At 35.8% G+C, this 21080-nt stretch overlaps 1 protein-coding gene across 1 annotated transcript; it reads left to right on the top strand.

Annotated features, from left to right (window-relative positions):
- Positions 1 to 2033: 2033 nt before the first annotated feature.
- Positions 2034 to 20657, top strand: LOC140322442 (sodium-coupled monocarboxylate transporter 1-like). Its single transcript, XM_072399007.1, has 13 exons — positions 2034 to 2400; positions 5270 to 5335; positions 6786 to 6837; positions 8720 to 8787; positions 10083 to 10237; positions 12559 to 12699; positions 15216 to 15325; positions 16048 to 16064; positions 17168 to 17254; positions 18054 to 18265; positions 19269 to 19372; positions 20159 to 20247; positions 20530 to 20657. Exons 1-13 carry the CDS (start codon positions 2050 to 2052, stop codon positions 20641 to 20643), a joined length of 1566 nt encoding a protein of 521 aa, XP_072255108.1. The 5' UTR covers positions 2034 to 2049; the 3' UTR covers positions 20644 to 20657.
- The last annotated feature ends 423 nt before the right edge of the window (positions 20658 to 21080 follow it).

Below are 21080 nucleotides of genomic sequence, written 5' to 3'. Positions count from 1 at the left end.
GAAACGAGGAAAGAAAAAGGAAAATGAAGGAAGGAAATAATAGAGAATGAAATAAGGAAAGAAGAAGATGGATAAAAGCAAGAATGATCAGAAAGACAGAAGGAACAGAAGAGAGGAGAAGAAACTCATTATGGGAGGTTGGGAAAAAGAGGAAAAGGGAAAAGGAAAGCTATAAAGGATAAGGATGTGGAAGGGAAAAATAGACAGAAGAAAAGTAAATAAAAACTTGAGGAAAAAAATAATCCAAGAAGGTAGAAAGGCGTAAAGTGGGAAAGGAGGGAATAAAGGAAAGTCTGGGTTGAGGACAGGAAGTTAGGTAGGGAATAGGGAGAAACAGGAGAAAGGATTAAAAGTTTAAAGAGAGAGTTAAAAATAAAGGAAGGAATAAGAGAAAAAAGAAAACAGGGAATGGTGGGGGTTATGAATTAGTAAAAGAATGAGTAAAGAAAGCAAAGGAGAATTGTAAAGAGAGATAAAGAAGGGAGTTAAGTACTAGTTTGGCTTACAGTACATTGTAGCATGAACATAACAGAACCCATAATGGAATATCACAGTTAGGATTCCTTATACCTGTGACAGAAGGATGTTCAGGTTGACTCAATTGGGTGCATATATTTCTGCACATTATGTGTCCATGGGTGCTTCCTTGCACGAGGCTGCGCTTGCCAGGCACATTGTTTAATCATCTCTATTCCAATGCTTCATTGCTGAGAGGCCATCAGCTACTCCTGTCAACTGACCCATGAACCTAGATAATTTATTGAGACTTGGATTTTACCCACCGTTTCTTCACTTGGATTTTGATTTCCTGATCTGACCCTGGTTTCTTACCAGACCCTGGGTCTGTTAATCGCTTTGTACCTCAACTGCCAGCAGGTTTTTGACCACAAGCAGTTGTCTTACCCTCCTTCTGCCTTCCATCCTGTTTCTCATAAGACAGCAAGTTGCCAACTCAGTATATCTTTGTCTTTGCTCTTTTATCAGTTTCATACTCTTCTCGTGCCCCTGTGCCCCTGAGCCAGGGAGGGGACATGACTAGGGACTACCCTAGTCATGTCTGGCATCCAGGTGCTTCATGATAATATCTAAAATACCCCCACTGTGCTTTGCAATACAGGATGAAGGAAAGCTCAAAAACTTTCATCTCCTAATGCTGGTACCTATAGAGCATATTAAGATTTTTATATACATTTGCAAGCAAGTGTAAAAATAGAGGCTGATGTGAGAAAATTTTAATAACAGAAACAACTTATTCGCCTTCAACTGTCACATATAGATATCATGGTTTCAAATAGGATTAAGGATTTTGAATGGTTGACATAAACAACGAGAAGTAACCTTTTTTAGTATACATTCACCACACAACTTTTCGCTTTTTCTTTTTTCCAATCTTTGTGCTTTGAATATTGTATTGGGATTTCTGCCAGTTCTTTTTTCCATCTGATTACCTCCTAAGTCATCTGCAAACATGTGCTACAGTGACTGGGCTATGTGTACAGAGTCCTATCCATAAAGAGACATTCCAAAGTTGGAGATGTTTCTGAACAATTTCCCACATATTTGCTGGTAATGGACATGTGGATTATGGAATGTTCTATATATACTTATTTTCAAATTTATTTTGCCAAAAGGATAGTTGGAACTCTTCTTGTTTACACAATCAGAATATTCTGACCCTGATTAATCACTATAATGTGAACAGTATATGCTGGGATTTTTAATTATTTTCACTGCTCTAAAAAGCTCAGCCAATGGCATATTTAGCAATGTATGATTAGGTAACAATTTAATAATTCTAAACATGATTAAGCTATAATATTTCTTTATGTCGCAGCTATGGTATCTCCATATAACCCATCCCATTTTATAATTGTACAGCAATAGCTAATCCTAAATAATGACAAATTCCCTCTGGCTATTGCATCAATATTGGCACATGAAGTTATGTGACCCAGCCTACCTTGGCTTTTGTGATGTAAAACCTGTTCATCATGTGTTTAAGTCATTTAGATTTAACACATAGTACCAAGCTGCCAATCCATTGAAGCAATGGCTACCACTGCAGACATTGGTCTCTTCTCTCCCTGGGATTATGTTGTTTTTGCTGCTGTTCTTTGTATTTCTGCAGCTATTGGAATCTATTATGCCTTTGAGGGACGAGGAAAAACCACTTCAACAGAATTCCTGACAGGAGGAAGGAGTATGACAGCAGTACCAGTGGCTATGTCCCTCACTGCCAGCTTTATGTCTGCAGTGACTATACTGGGAACTCCAGCTGACGTCTACCGCTATGGAGCAATGTATAGCATCTTTGCTATATCTTATGGATTTGTAGTTCTTATCTGTGCAGAAATATTCCTTCCTGTTTTTTACAGACTTAACCTTACAAGCACCTATGAGGTATGTCTTAACAAAATTGTTATGTGGTCCTTCGTCTCTTGATACAAGTTATAATGTTTAGTCTAATCAATACATCCTAGATTTAAGAAATACATTAAAGCTAAAACGAACCTTTTTAAACTAGTAACTTTTACAGTATGTATGTAAATGTATGTGCGTGTGCTATTTAGCAGTCATTTAGACCAAATGAGGTGGGATAATGGGAAAGGGGGGGTCATCAACCACAACTAGCGGTTAATGAAAAGAAATACAGCTCATCTTAAGCAGACACAAATTAAACATAAATAGCATATATTAGCTTAGCTCACAGTCCATAGCCCTTGCAGATTATTCCCAAAAGTCCTGCACAGTCCAGTTTATGAATAGTTCATAGCCCAGGGTTCAGCCTTCCGGCAGGAGAACTTCGGGGTAGGGCTCAGCGTCCACGCTTACTTGTCATTCCACAGCAAAACAGAGACACTTTTGATAACATACTTGTGTTATTTATAACCCAGACATCCTGTCTGGCTGGAGCAAAGCCCAGGTGTGTACTTTGGTGGAATGGAAAGGTCAACCCAGTACCTTCCTTTAATTCCAGAATCTAGAGCCCTGAAACAACTAATACTAGCAATCCTAAATTGCTTCTATTTCCAGACTCTTCTCCGTGTACCCACTGTTTAAAAAATCCCGAAAAGGAATTATACCTCCTGTTCAGGACACATCTGATACTGTACATATCCCCCCCTTCCCCAAAGCCTCAACCTCAGAAAGGTGAAGGACCATGGCAATGTACCCTGGAAACGGCATCAGCATTCTACTGCACCTTCCCAGGCCTGTGTTCTACCACAAAACTGAAAGCATTGCTGCATTTGTAGCCGTGTTTTTTTTTTTATCCAGGTCAGAGATGGTAAAATAATTTTTATCCATGGTCAGAGATTTAACAGAATTTCTTTCCTAACATATAGTAGCACAGAAAAGCTAGTGCCCAGTTTATGGCCAGACACCTGGTGATTATTGTTTGAAATTCCTGGAACCCATGTAGAAGGTATATTCTTTTTATTCAATTTGGGGGCCAATAGATAAACTACAGTACTGTAAAAAAACACATGAAATCAGATTTGACAATCTAATTTCTAAGTTTAAGGCTAAGAAATTCTGTACACCCACTTTTTGTGGGTAAAGTCAGCAGTTTTGGTTGGATTGTGAACATGATCACTTTTGTTAGCCTAACTTTAAGCCCTGCAATGACTATAACACACCCCATCTCATGTGTATATGTGTTGCCCTTAGCTGCCACCTCTAAGCAGCATCCTATATACTGGGCAACATACCTAGCATGAATGTCAGAGTGATGCCTTTTCCTCTTTTATGAATGAAGCAGGCATAGTAAAAACTTTGTATCTTCAGAACTTCCAAAACATCCTTTTTCTCCTTGGGGCACGTATATTTTAATTACCATTGTCCTTGTAAACAATCCATATATCTGCAGAGCCTGCAAACCCTTTTTCTAAGGCCCACTATGTTCATACACTATATTTTAGTTGATGCCCGGAGCCCCTTATTCGGCCTAACTGCCCACCCTTTGTTTTTCCTTGCACTTATGAGTGCCCATACAACAGCAGGTAGAATAATCAAAGAGGAATGTTTATCAGTTACTATATGTGTGACTGCTGCATCCTCCATTACTCACCACCCTCCTCCCAATGTGTGTAACTAACTGCATATGACAACCAAGCTCACACAAGAATTGGTCTTGGGTGTCAAATTAAACATCCTAATCCTCCTCTTCTTGCCTTCCATTTTCCCAGTTACAGTCATGGCCACACTGACACCGCTCTTGTGCTGTATTGGTTGGTTCATTATCAGATTAGAGAGAAATGCCACTAGTAACAGTAATCCTGCATCACAAAGTTTAGCTCCTATGTTCTTTCTTTGCTTTGTTGGGCAAATGCATTGGGGAATAACAGTCCTTTTTACCAGGCACATAATATTACAGTTTACAAACATCACAGGCAGTTTAAATATGTTTACTTTTTAATGGGTTATCCATACATTTTCAAATGGTTGGCATCACTGGAACTGTCATGAGGGATATGAAAAAATAATAAAAGATTGAAGAAGATAGAAGGTTTTGTGATAGGGCAACAATGAGAATGCTGCATACAAAGTTGAGTTCCAAGAACAAATGGTTTCTAACAAGCAAATGCTCTTATTTGATAATCCCAAACAAAGGCCTTGTCTATGTACAATACAGAAATACACAAAATAAGCGGTGACCACTCGGCAACTTCATCCCCAGTCTGAACATAGCATTAGGCAATACAGATTTTTTTACCACGAGCTTAAAAGTTTAAATGTAGAAAAAAAATTGCAAGATACTCTAATATTGAAAAGATTGTATAGGGATTCCCCAGAATAGTACATCAGTTTGTTATGGTATCTATTATTTTGTAAATACTGCAATACACTGGTATTAGATATGTTACGATGTAAAGCTGATGAAATGAGTTACAGTCTGGTTCATCAATCCCCTTTAAATAAACCAATGTATGTGTTTGTATTATTTAATGTATATAATAAATATATTATGTAATGTTTGGGCCTACCTGAACAACATACTTGTATACATGCACTCAGACCCATAGTTGTTGGCAGATCTAAGTCTGCAATAAAATGATACCATATATGTGTACAGTTGATATACAGAGTCTGTGTGAGGAACATTAAAGTAATCCTTTCTTTAAATCCTCTGAGGACACAGCCTTGTCACCATTGTTTAACAATGTGCTTTGTTATGCTTGAGTTGTTGTACAAGAAGAAAGAAAGAAGTGTGTCCCTAAGAATTTCTTGCTGTAATAACTCTAAGCATTTTATGTAAACTGTCTTACAGTACTTAGAACGTCGCTTCAACAAAACTGTACGGATCTTGGGAACAGTCATTTTTATTATTGAAATGGTGAGTGATGCTGAAATTGAAGGAATGAATGAATTTCCTTGATCATATCGACATAGACATAAAAAGAAACCCCAAATAGTGGTAAGCAATAGTAAACAGATTTATTTATTTTTTATTGGGTTTGGATTACACACACAATGAAAGATTGATAATTTGTGTTACCTCTATTGCTCTTACATAAACAGATGTCATCATTTTTAAGTTATGACATACTTCCTCCTTTTAATTAATGAATTATTTTTCTTTTGTTATTTTGGTTTAGAGGCTTATGGGGTAATCCTAGAGAACAATGTTGTGTTTGTATTTACATGCACTGTTTTGTCTCCACATTAGGATAGGAAGGATGGACTTCCAATTAACTAATTAAACTCTGGGCAGACATAAAACATCACCATTTAACCTCCCTAGCGATTCATGGTTTTTCATGGAAATGTATTTTACAGTATAATATAATAGTATGAGTATAATAAAGTTTGAAACACAAAATCATGTAAAAATAATAAATTAAATAAACTAATATATATATATATATATATATATATATATATATTTTTTTTTTTAATTTCTTTTTTATTTAAAAAAAAAAAAATATTATACTCATACTATTTTATTATAATGTAAAATAAATGTTCATGAAAACAATGTACTGCTTTTACACATATAAATTCAATGTGTTGCATTCAATACAGATATTTGTATCGATTGCAATACAAATGGATTTTGAATGTCCCGCCCCACCGGCAACGTACACACGCACTGACATCACTGGGAACTCTCCCGGTGACTCATCGTGTGCAGAAGACGCCGAAGGAAAAAGGAAGAAGACAGGGATTGCGGCGATGGACAACAGACTGGCGGATCAGGTAAGGCTGTATTTATTATCTTTCCCATAGGTTTACCTACCCCAAGTCACACTCGGGGTTACCACTAGGGATGTTAAAGTGGAACTAATTTTGTTTAAAATTTCGATCAGGCAGGTTATTTATTGCAGAAAGGACAATTGCAGAAAAATAAACATTCCCATCTGATCATCATTTTTTATGTACACACACCTGTCCATGCTCTATCACCGGTGCTGCCATCTTCTTCCACTTCGCTTCATGGTGTCAGATCTTTTGCCAACCTAATTGGCTAAAGGGAGATTACAATCTGGCAGGTGAGTATGTTTTGCCTGTCCCGTCTGCAAAAAGATTTCTGCCTGTTCACAATATGGAACTTTAGTTCCACCCTAATACTTTGAAACTGCATGGATATCAGTAGCTGCATCAACCTTTATTTAGCTAGGACAGTTTACATGCCTATATTTTCATTGTGTATTAAGCTTTTAGTTTCATAATTAAAATGCAAGATGATTGTTTGTAGAATCTATGGCTTGTCCTGTACCATAACCAAAGGAAAATAATCTTTGTTACATTACCACAAACTGATTTTGTGCTCTATTTGTTCCCAGGTGTTATACACTGGTATTGTGATATATGCACCTGCCCTGGCACTAAATCAAGGTTTGTAAATATTTATGTCGAACTATCTTATCAATTAAAATATGTGGGCATATACTTGTTCTATCCTAAATTCATGCCTTTTTGAATTAGACGGATACTATTCCTATTTTGCCCTTTTTCTTTTATTATTTGACTAGCGCTATTTTTACATGTCATTAGTATTTTCCTGCCTGATCCACACTGTGTAGCCTTCTGGGTACAGCTGAAAACTATCCCAGCCAAGATTCTATTGCAAATGCTTAAAAAATCCTTCATTTTTCTGGAGAGGCTGTCTATTATCATACCTAAAAACTTTATATGAGAGCTAAACTTTAGCTTTTATTTGGGGAGTGAGGTGATTACAGGTGTGCTATATGTGCTTTGGTGAAATTTTGGGGCAAGGCAAAGTTGAGTTGGCAAAAAGAGGGGTGTTTTCTGGTTTCTGTGCAGGTACTCTCTTTTCAGCAAGTTTACTCAAGCTTCAGAGTTCTTTAACATGTTGCATTTTATGTAAGATTTTATGGTTCAATTTAAAAAGAAGTGAATCTGACATGGTAGAGAATCTTCCTGGTCCATGTGTTTCTATAACAGTAATTGATTCTCCAACAGGAAATGTTTCAGGGAATGCCAGATTAACTGTTTTATAATTAGACCTCTTAGTGCGTCTCTAGGCAAAATACTTAGTTTTAAGAAGAGTACGACCCTCTACCAAATTTTTATTGCTTTCTGTGTGTAAGTGGAATCTCTTCCACTTACAGTGGTGACAATTATCACAGTGAAGAAAGTGAGGGGAAATCAAACATTTCAGATTTTTTCATAGACAAAGTGTTTAGCTGAAATCTACGATTGGGAACCCCTGTTCCATGAAAAACTGCCAGAGAGGGGGATTTCCACTACTTTCAAAGATTTCTTCTAACCTTATGTTGTGTATCTGAAACAGCAAGTAAGGTTTCTTCAGATGTGTCAAACCACAATGAAATACCTGCCAGGGGGTTTCCATACCCTTTTCTACTCTTTATTCTCCCTGCAGTATGCCTGAGTGTGGCTCGGTGTGGATTTTCCATACCAAAAGCGGTAACCCCGAACCACACTCTGGGTGGAGTTTCCAAGGAGGTTAAAACTCCCACGTTGTTCCCACGTTTCAGTGACTTCTTCCAGCAGTGCCTGCAGCATCCTCCAAGCTGGCGATGCCCGGCCGGCATCTGCGTCCCAAGTGTGTGAACGTTGGGGACGCAAGGTCAGGGGAAGCAGATGCCGGCTGGGCATCTGCTCGCGAGTGCGTGGCTGAAGGGAAATTTAAAATAATGAGGATTTTTAAATGCACTGCTTTTGCATTTTAAAATTATCATTAATCATACAGCCAGGGGGGTTAAAAGAATAACCAAACAAATTGACTTATATACAAACCTAAAGCCATCTAAACCTACATTCTGACATTATTCCATTTACTAGTGTGTTCCTTGAATGGAGAAAAATTAAATTGATAGCTTAGGTTTGCTTGACCATGTATGGCCAGACAAGGTAGACATGTTGGGCCTAACTTATTACAGCTCTCCAAAACTGGAAAAGATGGACTGCCATTGGAGAACATGGGTGATTCATCAAATCTGGAATGGATCTGGTCCAGGTTTGAAAACATTTGCCAACTAATAGCCAATAATTTGAAATCCACTCCAGGCTTCCTGGATCACCCAAGTCTATCCATGATAGTCTAACTTCCTCAGCCTTGGAGAACTTTATTAAACCAGTCTTAGTATCTACAAACTGTACAAAACCGTGAGATAAAAAAAATGAAAAATAACTGCTCTATATACCTAAATTCATAATCATTTCAGCAATATACAAAATAGTCTATTAGTTACTTGAATTAGGGAAAATTATAATACTTTTTTTTATATTTCAGTTTCTGGATTTAACCTTTGGGGGGCCATGATTGCAACTGGATTAGTGTGCACATTCTACTGTTCACTGGTATGTTTAATTCTATAAATGACACTCCTTTGGTCCCATATGTATTTATTATTTCTTTCTTTTTCAAATCACATTGTCAAATAAATATAAACATTTTAGTGAGCATATAACATTTCACAATATACCTTTATTTAAATATCTAATAGAAAAAAAGGGAAATAAATATCACAACTCACTATTACACTTAGGTATTCATTCAAACCAAATTTATTCTAAAATAAATTATGCTTTTGAATATTTTATTCTGCTGTGTTCAGGACTAAAATTTTCAATGTAAAGAATATATTTTCTTTTCCAGGCACATATAATATATTTTACATTATTTTTTATATTTATATTATCGTATGAGGTGGAACTCAATTTTCATGTATAGCTGTATATTCCTATTTTAAACACCTCTTTAGATGTAAACAAAATTGTCACATTTAAATTCACTGAATACTGAATAATACCTACATTGTTATACTGATAATACATTTGAACACCACACATTTACTCCAGACTCTAAATACTAACAGAAATATTTGTCTCTGTACAAACAAATATGTAACATTATTTTAGTTTAGGTCTATTAGCACACTGAATCTAATCGATGGCTGATTCTTGCACGTTGTGCTTATGTTTACTTTAAACTGCTGTAAAAATGTATTTGAATAGTAAAAGCCTGTTGGATACAAAGCTCCATAGCTCAAGCTCCAATTTACACCCATAGTGTATTATACATATATAGTATATATACTATAGTATATAGGATATATAGTTCAAGAATTTTAGGATACAAGATAACTGATGTCAAGGAATCCATAAATTGGTACCAGAGATGTACAGGTATACTGAGTATTTAACCAGTGGGTGTTATTAGGAACAGAAAGACCATTGTACAGGGTCAGGTGTCAGTTTTAGATTCTAGATCTATGCAGGTTTAGGTAAAGTTATTGATACCATTGCTATAAAAGTAATGTTACTTTTTTTTATTTCCCCTAAGGCCTCTATCCTAAAGAATGTTTGTAGTCAGTGTATGTTGGCAAGTCATACCTGTTTATCAGACAATTATTCAAATATTTTTCATTTTCAATCAGTGGGCAGCATTCATGTCTTACTCTTACTTTAATCTAAAACTACCCTGCACTCAGGTACTTCCAGTCACAGAATAAAAAATCAGCAACACTAAGATGGATAAAAAGATACAAAAAATAAAAGTATTTTCTTGCAGATACAAGACTTCTACCTTTTTATGTTTAGATGTATTTAATTTTAATATCTAACACAACAATAATGTTTTCCTTTTTCGTTAGGGTGGTCTTAAAGCTGTAATCTGGACAGATGCATTTCAGATAGTTATTATGTTGGCAGGATTCATAGCGGTCATTATAAGAGGTGTAATGGTGCAAGGTGGGATCCAGACCATACTCAATGATTCTTATTATGGAGGAAGACTAAACTTCTGGGAGTAAGTATTCCAATGTTCCAAGAATCATGGTACACAAAACAAAAAATGATTGTCAATTGTTCTAACTGTGTTTAGCAGGTAATGATTGTGTCTATGATTTAGACCAGTGGTCGCCAACCTTTTTGCACCCACGGACTAATAAATTTACCGGCTCTGGACCGTGCATGCGCAGGGAGCTGGGTGTCGCTCAAAGGGGAAAAAACTTCCCCCGTAGTGATGTCATGATGCCAGAACCCACCCACAGATCTGGGCCTGCGATGGGAGAGTGGGTGGGTTGTGTCCAGAGACAAAACCCGCCCTCCACCCTAAGCCTGCAATCTGTACGAGGGACTTGGTCCACAGCTCTGCCGGTGCGTCCTTCCCCTGGAGCACCAGCCAGAGCCGCAGACCACTAAAATTTTCTGGCAGACCACTGGTTGGCGACGAGTGATTTAGACAACCCCCAACCACCATCATCCAAATAGTCCTTGTATGGTAAGAGTTGGCTTGATTTTATCCTCAAAAAAATCACTTAAAAGAAAGAAGTTCTCTTGTGTGGGCACTTCTATAAATAAACCCTTCATTTAATGGATTAATCACACTCAAGTGGCCATTTTAAAATAAATTTAAATCTTAAAACCTGGCTTATAATAGTTGTTATAATTAGTATTACAAATGTTGGTTCTTTAAGAGGCAGGGAGTGTGAAATTAATATTATTTAATGATCTATAATAACTTCCTGTGCTCTCTGACTGTCTGCATTCTTAACAGTTACATTTTCCCAGTAAAAATGCAGCTCCTCCTAGGTATAGTACAATGAGTGAGCTTTATTATACTAGGACAGGAAGTAAGTTGCTTTCAAGAATATGGAGTAAGAATAATATAAAAAAATGTTTGAAAAAACAAAGAGAACTAATGCAGGCAAATAGCTAATAAAGCTGCAGTACATGAATGAACTTTTTTTTTGAAGTAATTATATTCCTAGAGAGATTATATCTATTTTGCATCCAGGCAGATGGGGCCACTATTTAATTTCCAATGTGGCCTAATTTCCATTTCTATTTATCCCAAGCAAAGCTTGGCATAACATGTTTGGTTATACTAAAAAAAAAGAAAGAAACACTTACCTTTTTTTACATTAGGAAAGCCCCTTTTGTGCATTCTCCCTTATGTATCCCAGGATACTGTGGGTTTCCCCAACTAGTCCTAAAGGCATAAAGGGAGGGGTCTCCCCTTCAAATTTTCAAAATTATATAAATAAAAAATATGGGGTTTACTTTAATACCCCTTTTTCTGGACTTGAGATGAAAGTGATCACATGTTAATATTTGTTTCTAGTTATTTATATATTATGTGTAAACATAAAAAATTGAAGCATGAATGACTCAATAGGCTTAATTTATCAAAGCTCTCCAAAACTGGAGAAGATAGGCTATAATGGTAACCTGGGTTGATGCAGCATGAATGGATTTCTCCCATGATAGTCTATCTTCTTCATTCTAGGAGAGCTTTGATAAATTAGGTCCTATGATACCCTTACAAATCGTATATTTAAAAAACCTTATAAGTAGATGAACTACCCACCAGAAACTGGCTCTGCCTCCAAAGCGTTTCACCTTCTGATATGGCTTAATTATAGAGGTTAGCAATTAGAGACAAAACTTGTATACAACACTTCAGGAACCTGATAGGGCCATGGTTTTTAAAACATATATGACATGGGTACTAATTAGATTACCGCAAGTCTATTAACAAGTATACACCATGCTGGATTCTGATACACTTTATAGTCTTGAAACGGTAAAAATTTTCCCATCTGCATACTTTTTTTATTAATTTATATACACCGTAAAACCCTGTATGTATAATACTGAAAGTAAAAATAAGATTAAAAAATCTACCCCACCCTTCCATTTGGTGGTGCATTTTATGTGCATTGGTAATGTACGCAGTGGGCGAAAGCTACCTGTTGTATACAGTTAACAGGCCCACAGTTGTTGTTTCACTTGCCTCAATCAGTTGACATGGTAAACCAAAGTTCAAATATAATATTCCCAATCTGAATCTCTGCCTACGTTCAGCTGATGGGAACTCAAAACAGTTGGGGCAACTTCTCATATACTTAGTATCTGACTAACTATCTGATAGGATTTAACAAAAGAATGGAGTTCTTGGATGCAGAACACATGCAGTGCAGTGTTTCAAATGGTTACTGTGGTTTACTGTTTTCTGTACTTTTTTGCATGGGCTCTTGAATATACCTATTTAAGTCAACTTATATATATATATATTTTAGACATTTCAATTGTACACTTATACTGTATTGTCTCTATTTTCCATAGTTTTGATCCCCATCCACTGCGCAGACACACATTTTGGACAATTGTGATTGGTGGAACATTCTTGTGGGCAGGAATTTATGGTGTTAATCAGTCTCAAGTGCAGCGATACATAGCTTGTAAAACAAGATTTCAAGCAAAACTGTGAGTTATATTTGCTATACAAATTAATGGAGATTGAAAAAATATTAATTGTTTTGGAGTTATATTTGGCCTACAAATTAACTGAGATTATGATTAAAATTCATATTGCCTTTTCTCATGACAATAAATCTTGTCAGTGCTGAAATTAAAAAACAAATTACAGTTTTCCACTTCCTAACGTCTTAAATTATAATATGTTATTTTGGGAGATCTGCTTAATTCCTGTTCTTACATTTTTTTCTTTAGCTGCTTTTACATTGTATGACTGTGGAGCTATATTGCCATCTGACTCTTGTGTGCATATTCCAAATCTGTTATATATAAAACCTACTTTTTGGGTTGTTATAATACTTTTCTCCAGTGGAAAAACACAAACATTTTTTAAATGAACATTTCTGCATAAAAAAGAATATTTTTGGTTGGTATATTATGTATAACACCATGTTTATACATAAAAGACATTAAAGAAAGAAGTATAAAAAGAAGTATAGAATTGTTTAGGAAGGGATCTTCTGGGACCAACATAATGTACTTGGCACAAACCAGCTGTGTGTGGCAATTCATACCAGCTGCTCAGAAATAGGCTTTTAGCAGCCGGGCATAACCAGTCTAATAAAAACTATTTACTGAGTGGTTACTTTACGCCTGACTTTCTGTAGTGTAAAGCAACATCCAGGCATGTGTAGCAAATTGAACTGCAAATCTCAGGTGCAAGATTTTTATTACCAGAAAAGATAATTTGCAATACTCGTAGGGGAAAATCTAGCATCAGTACAGGAGTCCCACAATGCCATCAGCCATGCCAGATAACAAAATGACCCAATGCTAATGCCAGCTATTGTTTATCTATCATCCCCATGGTGGGCACTGTCTCTTTTCCAAATATTAGAACAGGTTGAATAGTCCATTATGGCAATACTCCAGTAACCCATCTGTAAAGCTATTCTTCCTAAAACTATTGCATAAACGAACCTTTCAGGTTACAAATATTGGGTGTCTGTGTGGAACCTAACTCCCTGAGTAATGATAAACAAAGTCTTGTGTCTTTATCTGATTTTTTTGTTCTCAGCATGAGTGATATTATTTATTTCCCTGAGGTGAAATTACAGTTTCACTTAATACAAAAGGCATGATTTAGAAACTGTCAAATTGTTGGTGTTGCTTCATCAAAATAAAGTACCGTGCTCCTGTTATGAAGGATGAAAACAGTACTATCATTCTGTTTAAATACTTTCTTTTTTATCAGCTTGAATTTACTGTTTTGTTAAAAATACTGTGCCAATGACCAGCGAAGTTTGTTTTTTACCTTAGGTCAGGAAAGTTTTCTTATCAAAACATCATCATCTAAATTAACTATTGAAATCCTCTTTTTCTTATAAATGAATGTAATATCTTAATACCTGTTTTTTTCTACACTTCAAATGATTGATTTTTTAACTCTTGTAAATAGACACAGCACAGGAACTCACTTTTAACACTTGCCTGAATCTTGCTTTATTTCAGAAGAAACATAGGAGATAATTATAGTGAGCTGAATGATTTTCAGGTTATGTGTAGAACATTTAAAAATGTAGATGTAATGTTGTGAATAAGTATTAGGGTATATTTCTAAAAAAATGGCTTGGTGCTATCAATAAATTATTTTATATAGATAAGAAAGTAATGCAAAAAATGTAAAAAAAAAAAAAGATTAGTAAATATGTAATTATTATATTGTAAATAACCTCCTAAATATTTTCTAACATTACAATAAAAAAATCCCCAATAACAAACCAATTAGGACATCCCAGCCGCATCCACACCAGGCTTTGGAACAATATCACCACTACTAACAGTCCCATCCCACAACCATTCCAACCATGATCCTTCAATGCAACAATTAAATACCTGTATTTAAACATTAAAACAGACCTAGGTAGATCCCTTTTCACCTGGTGCTTTTTTTGGCAAATGTTTGACTGTTATCTATCAACAATTACTATTTCTTCTTGTTTTCTGATAAAACCCAAAATATATTGGTGTACAAATCTTCAGCCATCACATACATCTCTTGTTTGCTGTAATACATTTCAATGGCTGTTCTGTTTTTTCCCCTGTTAAAGACATAAATCAGCGTAAAACACACTCATAACGTTCTGCAACTCATTAAAAGTACATAAAGTATGATACAAACAGATCTATAAATATATAACAAAAGTGTCCGTTGGCAAATACTGGCTTAAAAAGGGTTTTGTACATTATATTTTGTCTGTTAAAGTTTACATTTTCACCAGTTTAATACACTTAGTAGAATTAGTACACAATCAACTAGGCTTGTTTTGCAGTATCCCTGATGTCTTAACACTCATCTAAGTAGTTGCCTTAAGGCCACTTTTGAGCAAATGAAGCCACTTGGACAAGTTAAGAAACATCTTCAACATTACAGAACAGTTGAACATTTTCTAACCATTACTAGCTAAATGATGACATACTTTAACAGCACAGAGAACTTATTTCTACTTTATTTCTTTATTTAGCACAGTATCATCCAGCATCAATGCACTGGCTGCTGTTACAATAGAGGACCTCATAAAACCATATACAAATTTATCTGAGAAAAAACTGTCATGGCTTTCAAAAGGAATGAGTAAGTTCTTACTACTTCTTTTCACCATTTCTTGTAGTCCAGAATACACACAAGGAAGTACGCTGCAATTTCACTACTAATGACTCCATGATGTCCCTATCTTTCTCATAAGCACAAAATAGTGCCTTGTCTAGCTGTTCTCTGACCTTTAAGTGCTGTGCTGACGTCAGTTATCTGTAGAAAACAGAGAAAGGTGTGCCAATGCAGCCACCTGTCAACAGATAAAGTTCCCTGCGTAATTGATATCTGTACTTGGTTTGGAACTCAGATTGCTCAAATTCCAAGTCTCAATCCATTGTTGGAATAGCTCCAATCCAAGTTGAAATTGTCTCTGAGTGACCTGGCATGTGAAACCTGCCCATAAGTTTGGCATCCCAATAGGCTTGATTTATTAAAGTTCTCCAAGAAGATAGACTATCATGGACTAATGTGCCTTCTTCTGGCTCACCCTCCTTGCAGTCCCCTGCTGCCAGCACCATCTCTGCTTCTGGATCCAACTCTCTGCACACTTCCTGGTCCAGGTCAGGTGATTCTCTGTCAGCTGCTTCCTTGTCTCAGAGGACTAGAGCAGGGGTGGGCAAAATATTTGACTCAGGGGCCACAATGGGTTCTAAAATTTGACAGAGGGGCCGGGCCAGGATCAGACGGATGGAGTGTTGGCGTGTGAACTAATATAAATCACATGGAAAAACTATTACATAAAAGATTTTGGCCCTTAACAGGTAGCAAACGTGAATATGTAAGACTTGTATTGTACAAATTATTTTCCAAATGCATTTTTTAATACCACAGCAGAGAAACTCAACTTCAATGTCAGTGGCATCTAATGGAAAGCCATTCTTAAAATATGCCGAGGGTGAACCCCAGATAAATAAGTTCAAATAAGTGTCAATAAATGAGACAGATATCTGATCATCTTTTCTCAAGGGGGAATTCAATCATCAAAAATCCGGAGCATGCAAGAAAGGACATCCTACACAGCACTGGATTCATGGGATTCGGATGTGTTCAATATAATATGTATTAATAATTATAAAGAATGCTGAACTATAAAATGCATTGCAGGAGATAGAATGATCAGAGCAGGCGTTGATCACGTCATATTACAAACTTTTCAGGTTTCCTGGATCGGGTCTCGCAATGTCCAGTATGCTCCTTCGTCTGTGCCAGGCACTGCCATCTTCTCTACCCTTTTTCCTATGTCACCTGATCTCACACTGCAACTACATTGGGTGATGTAGATGGGAAAAAAGAGTGCTGATCTCATTGCGCATGTGTGAAATCTGCATCTTTTTTATCCCATTGAAGAAAAAGCTTCTTCATGCTGTGGTGATCAAGACAGAAAGCGGAGGGGCTTTAGCCTTTTTTTTTTAACCCCTTCCCCCCCAAAAAGAGGTCATTTTTACTTTATATTAAAGCGTTATCTACCCTTTTTTTGTAGGGTAAAAACTTAAGTTTAGGTCAGCTTTAAAAAATTCATAGGGTTGATTTAACCAGGTAACATATTTAGCTTGAAGTGGAAGTAAACTGAAAAAAAACCTCACTCACCTTGAAGAGCATCGCAATGGTATAACTGCATTACACCACATATATTTTAGATATGTTTGTAGTTTCACCTTCAAAAGGGCTTTAATAAAATTGCATAAAGTGAACCATGATTACATTATTACAGAAAATAGATTTTGGTTATACATACCCATTAAAATAGATTTACAAGAAAGGAAAACCCTATATTAAAAAAAACTTTTTTTACAGCTTTAAAACATCAGATCAGAACACCCATTACCATCCATGTGATAAAGTCGTAAGTCTAATTTCTTTTTTTTTATATTTTGCATTTAGGCAGCCTTATCTATTTTTGCAATGATTGGAGGTCCACTTCTTGGACTTTTTTCTCTTGGAATGTTTTTCCCATACTGCAATTCCTTGGTGAGTACAAGTTCTTGATATGTACACTTGAAATTCTATTTTTAAAGCAGTAAATCTGGAATTTACTATTTTCTGGTGGCGAATCAATCACTGCTATTTAAAACACATGCACCTGGAGTATTCTCCAGCAGAAGATGTGTATTAAATTTTATATTCACTGCTTCATGAATAGACCTTTTAGATCTCTAGTTGCTTGTGCAAACAGGCATTTGTTCTTGTTGGAACAACTTAGAGCAGTTTATTTAGGGTTTCAGGAACATATGTAAAGGAAATTTGAATAAAAACACGTCTTAGCAGATACCAAATTACAGCATGATGGCATGCCCCACTTGCCCCTCTACACAATCCCCACAACAGTGCAATATACAGCAAACTGTAGCCAAGCTATGCTTCAGACTGAAGTCATCTAGGTCCTTGCTTGGGAACAGCATTTGGTTTATCTGGCCATTAGACAGTTTGGATTTGAAAAACAATCTCTATGCAAAAAGGGATGGAATAATTTGGCTGGTTTTGTGAATTCTGTTCAAAGTTTGTGAACTTCACAACTAACTCCATACAGGGATGGGCTTTGTTGATCAACTCCAATAACTTGTAGGGCTAATACCATGCTATTGTCAAACAGAAGGCATATAAAGCCAACCACTCCCATTTCAGACACGCATATGTATAGAATACATAAACCTAAGTCATTTTAAAGCTATCCTCTGTCTTGTAAATTCTTGTTAATAGATCAAGGCAATATATTTATGCAGAACAAACATTCATACAATAATCTAATTTAGCAAAAAATTTTCCACAGGGTGCAGTGGTAGGGTTGCTTTCTGGGTTTGGTATATCTCTGTGGGTTGGAATTGGAGCCCAAATCTATCCTCCGCTCCCTGAAAGAAGCAGACCGCTTCCACTTTCAACTGAGGGATGTAGTTTTATCATGGAAGATGCCAACTGGACCTCAACTACAACATCACCAGTAACTATATTGTCCACAGTGTTGCAACCTGAAGGCAGTTCAAGGTGAGTAAACTTTGTTCACATTTCTTTTATTGCTTTTCTTCTTGCTGATTTTGGCATTAAAAAAAACACACAAATACAACAAGTACTGGCCAAAATCTAAAGTCTGAAGCATATTAGGTATGTTAGAGGCATTTATGGACACATAGGAAATTGCCACATCATTTGATTCACAAAAACATCGAGCAGAAGACTGTAACATTAAATTGTATGGCACACCCAAGACATTTTCCACCAAAATTAAATTTGGTTTAAAATTTACAAACATCTCTAATTTTTGCTTACAATCATAGATGTTTTAGAAAAACATTAGAAGTCACTGTCCTGCTGACTTCTCTGCAGGAAATGGTCTGTAAATACCATTCTATTATCAGCATGAGCATTCTAAATTATTGAAACCCCCATCCTCCCCCAAGCACCATGTACAAGTAGTCCCCAATTTGAGGACTTTCAACATATGGACAACTCCTAGATACGAATGGGGCTGCCCTGTTCGCTCGTGTGCAGGTCAGAAGCTTGAAGGGGGAAGGAGGCAGTTTGCATGACTTGCAGAAGAAATCTTTTGCTAAAAACAGCTGAGGTTGTGGCTGATCTTAAAAACGGAGCTCTTCTGCAACACCTTGTAACTCTTTAATGACCAAGACAAACTCTGCAGTTGTTTCTGTTTTTTGCATATCAAAGCACAGCTTGCTCCAGAGGCGGTTACCTCTCATTACAATAGCTTTACTTTAAGTGAACAACAGTTTACCTGTTCAAATACCCAACATGAAAATAGACAAAGTCCTTATTCCCCCTTGTAATTGGTTCAGTAGAAGACAGGTGGAAACACATGCAGCCTTCTGCTTTGTAAAATAGGGTTCACAAGTTATATTTTAAAAAATAATAGAAGTTTATATATATTTACTTATAAAAGAATGTTAAGTATTGATGTATCTATATCGTGATCAATTTATTTAGTGTAAAACCTGTTAGATATAATGATGGTTTCTCAATTATGTCTCTATAGGCCTGTACTGGCTGATTATTGGTATTCACTATCGTACTTATACTTGAGTGTTCTGGGAACTATTGTGACTGTTCTCATTGGGATTATTGTAAGCCTCCTTTCTGGTATGTATTAAATAGTATTTTTCAGATATATTTTTAGTATTACATTACACTGTCTCTAGCTGGAGCTATTGTTTCTCATTATACCTTCCAATATTGGAACTATCCAATATTATTCCAAACCTGAAACAGTTTCAGAACAGCACATGCTCTTTTCTTTTTGACTTTTTTGAACCCTAAACAGTTATTAAATGATTTCTATAGTTTACAAGGAAAAAACGTATATCTACCTTTTTTGGTACTTGCCCTACATTTTTTCATAGACTGACATAGTGGCTGCTTACCTTATTTGTAGTGGTTGTGGCCTCAAAAAGCTAGTTAGCGGTATTACATCTAAAAGTGCAAAGGTGGTGATTAGAGTGTTTAAAACAAACACAACTGATCTCTATTGAAGCCTATGAAATATTCACTTCCAATATAGTTAAACCTAATTGGCAATCATAAAGTCATAAGCAGGTTGATTTGTAATAGGAAATAGTGTTAGGTTAGGCTATTCCTAAATCCAACTGGTAGTGGTTGAAAAAATAAAATTTACATTTGAAACTACTTTAAGTAGTTTTTATTGACAAAAACTGATCAAGGTGACCTACCATCAATGCTTTATATTGACATTACAGGAATAGTAGTTACATTTTGACTCTATGAAAAATTATAAAATTGTGGCATTATATATGTGTTCTATGTTATACTTGTCTTATCACTTGTTTAACATATGCATGTTATTTGCTGTATACTGTATTATAATGATTATTTTTTTTATTTATTCATATTCGTATAATTATCATACAGGTGGACTAAAGCAAAATGTAAATCGTGACTGCCTATTTGGAAGACAGGACTGTACTTTTGACATACTCTGCTGTCTGAAATCTGACAAGGTAAACTCTATATCTGACAAAGTAAACCCTCTAAATTGGATAACTCTTATCTTTTAACCCCAAGATTCCATATGACTCCAAATATTTAGTCTATTATTGCATCTATTATTATTTTGGCTTCTTTTGCCATTGTTTGAAATGTATTAAATAGAGGCAGTGCAGTAGCTATAGTTTAATAGCATTTTGTGTCTTGGCCTGGGTTGGAGATGTGTAATGAAACTGACTGCTGGAAATGCAAATAAGAAAATTGTTCCTTTCATATATAATGGTCTTTTTTTTCAGAATGATAACATTGAAATTTTGGAGTGGAAGTCACACAATGTACAAGGACATGATAATCCAGCCTACACGTCAGATAATTTAAATCTATCACAAATAAATATGAATAATAAATAAAATGTATTTTAAAGATTGGTTTTGCAATTTTGTTTTCATTTTATTGTGATAAAGATTGTTTTGTTATTTGTCAGTCTGCCACATTGTTTTTCTTATATACATAATATAAATTGAAATATTATCTTATATGACATGCTAAATTCACACAAAAAATAATACAAAAGCAAAGTGGAATTATTTAACATTTTTCATTTGAATATAGTACTAAATATAACTGTCTTTCACTATAGATGGGTTTAAAACCAGGTGTGAAATTGTGTTCACGTTTCCTTTATTCCATGGAGTGTGGCACAGAATATGGTCACCAAAGCTGGGAGCAGGGGTCCTGAGGTTTACAGTCTGGTGAATGCTCGGATATTAGGTTTTCCAAAGACAGAGAGATTGTAGTGAAGGTTGTATGCATGTTTAAAACACCTCCCTACTTAAAAAGCTATTTA

This window comes from Pyxicephalus adspersus, chromosome 2 (genome assembly GCF_032062135.1).
Source record: "Pyxicephalus adspersus chromosome 2, UCB_Pads_2.0, whole genome shotgun sequence".
NCBI classification, from domain to species: Eukaryota; Metazoa; Chordata; class Amphibia; order Anura; family Pyxicephalidae; genus Pyxicephalus; species Pyxicephalus adspersus.
This window is presented reverse-complemented; position numbering and strand designations above follow the sequence as displayed.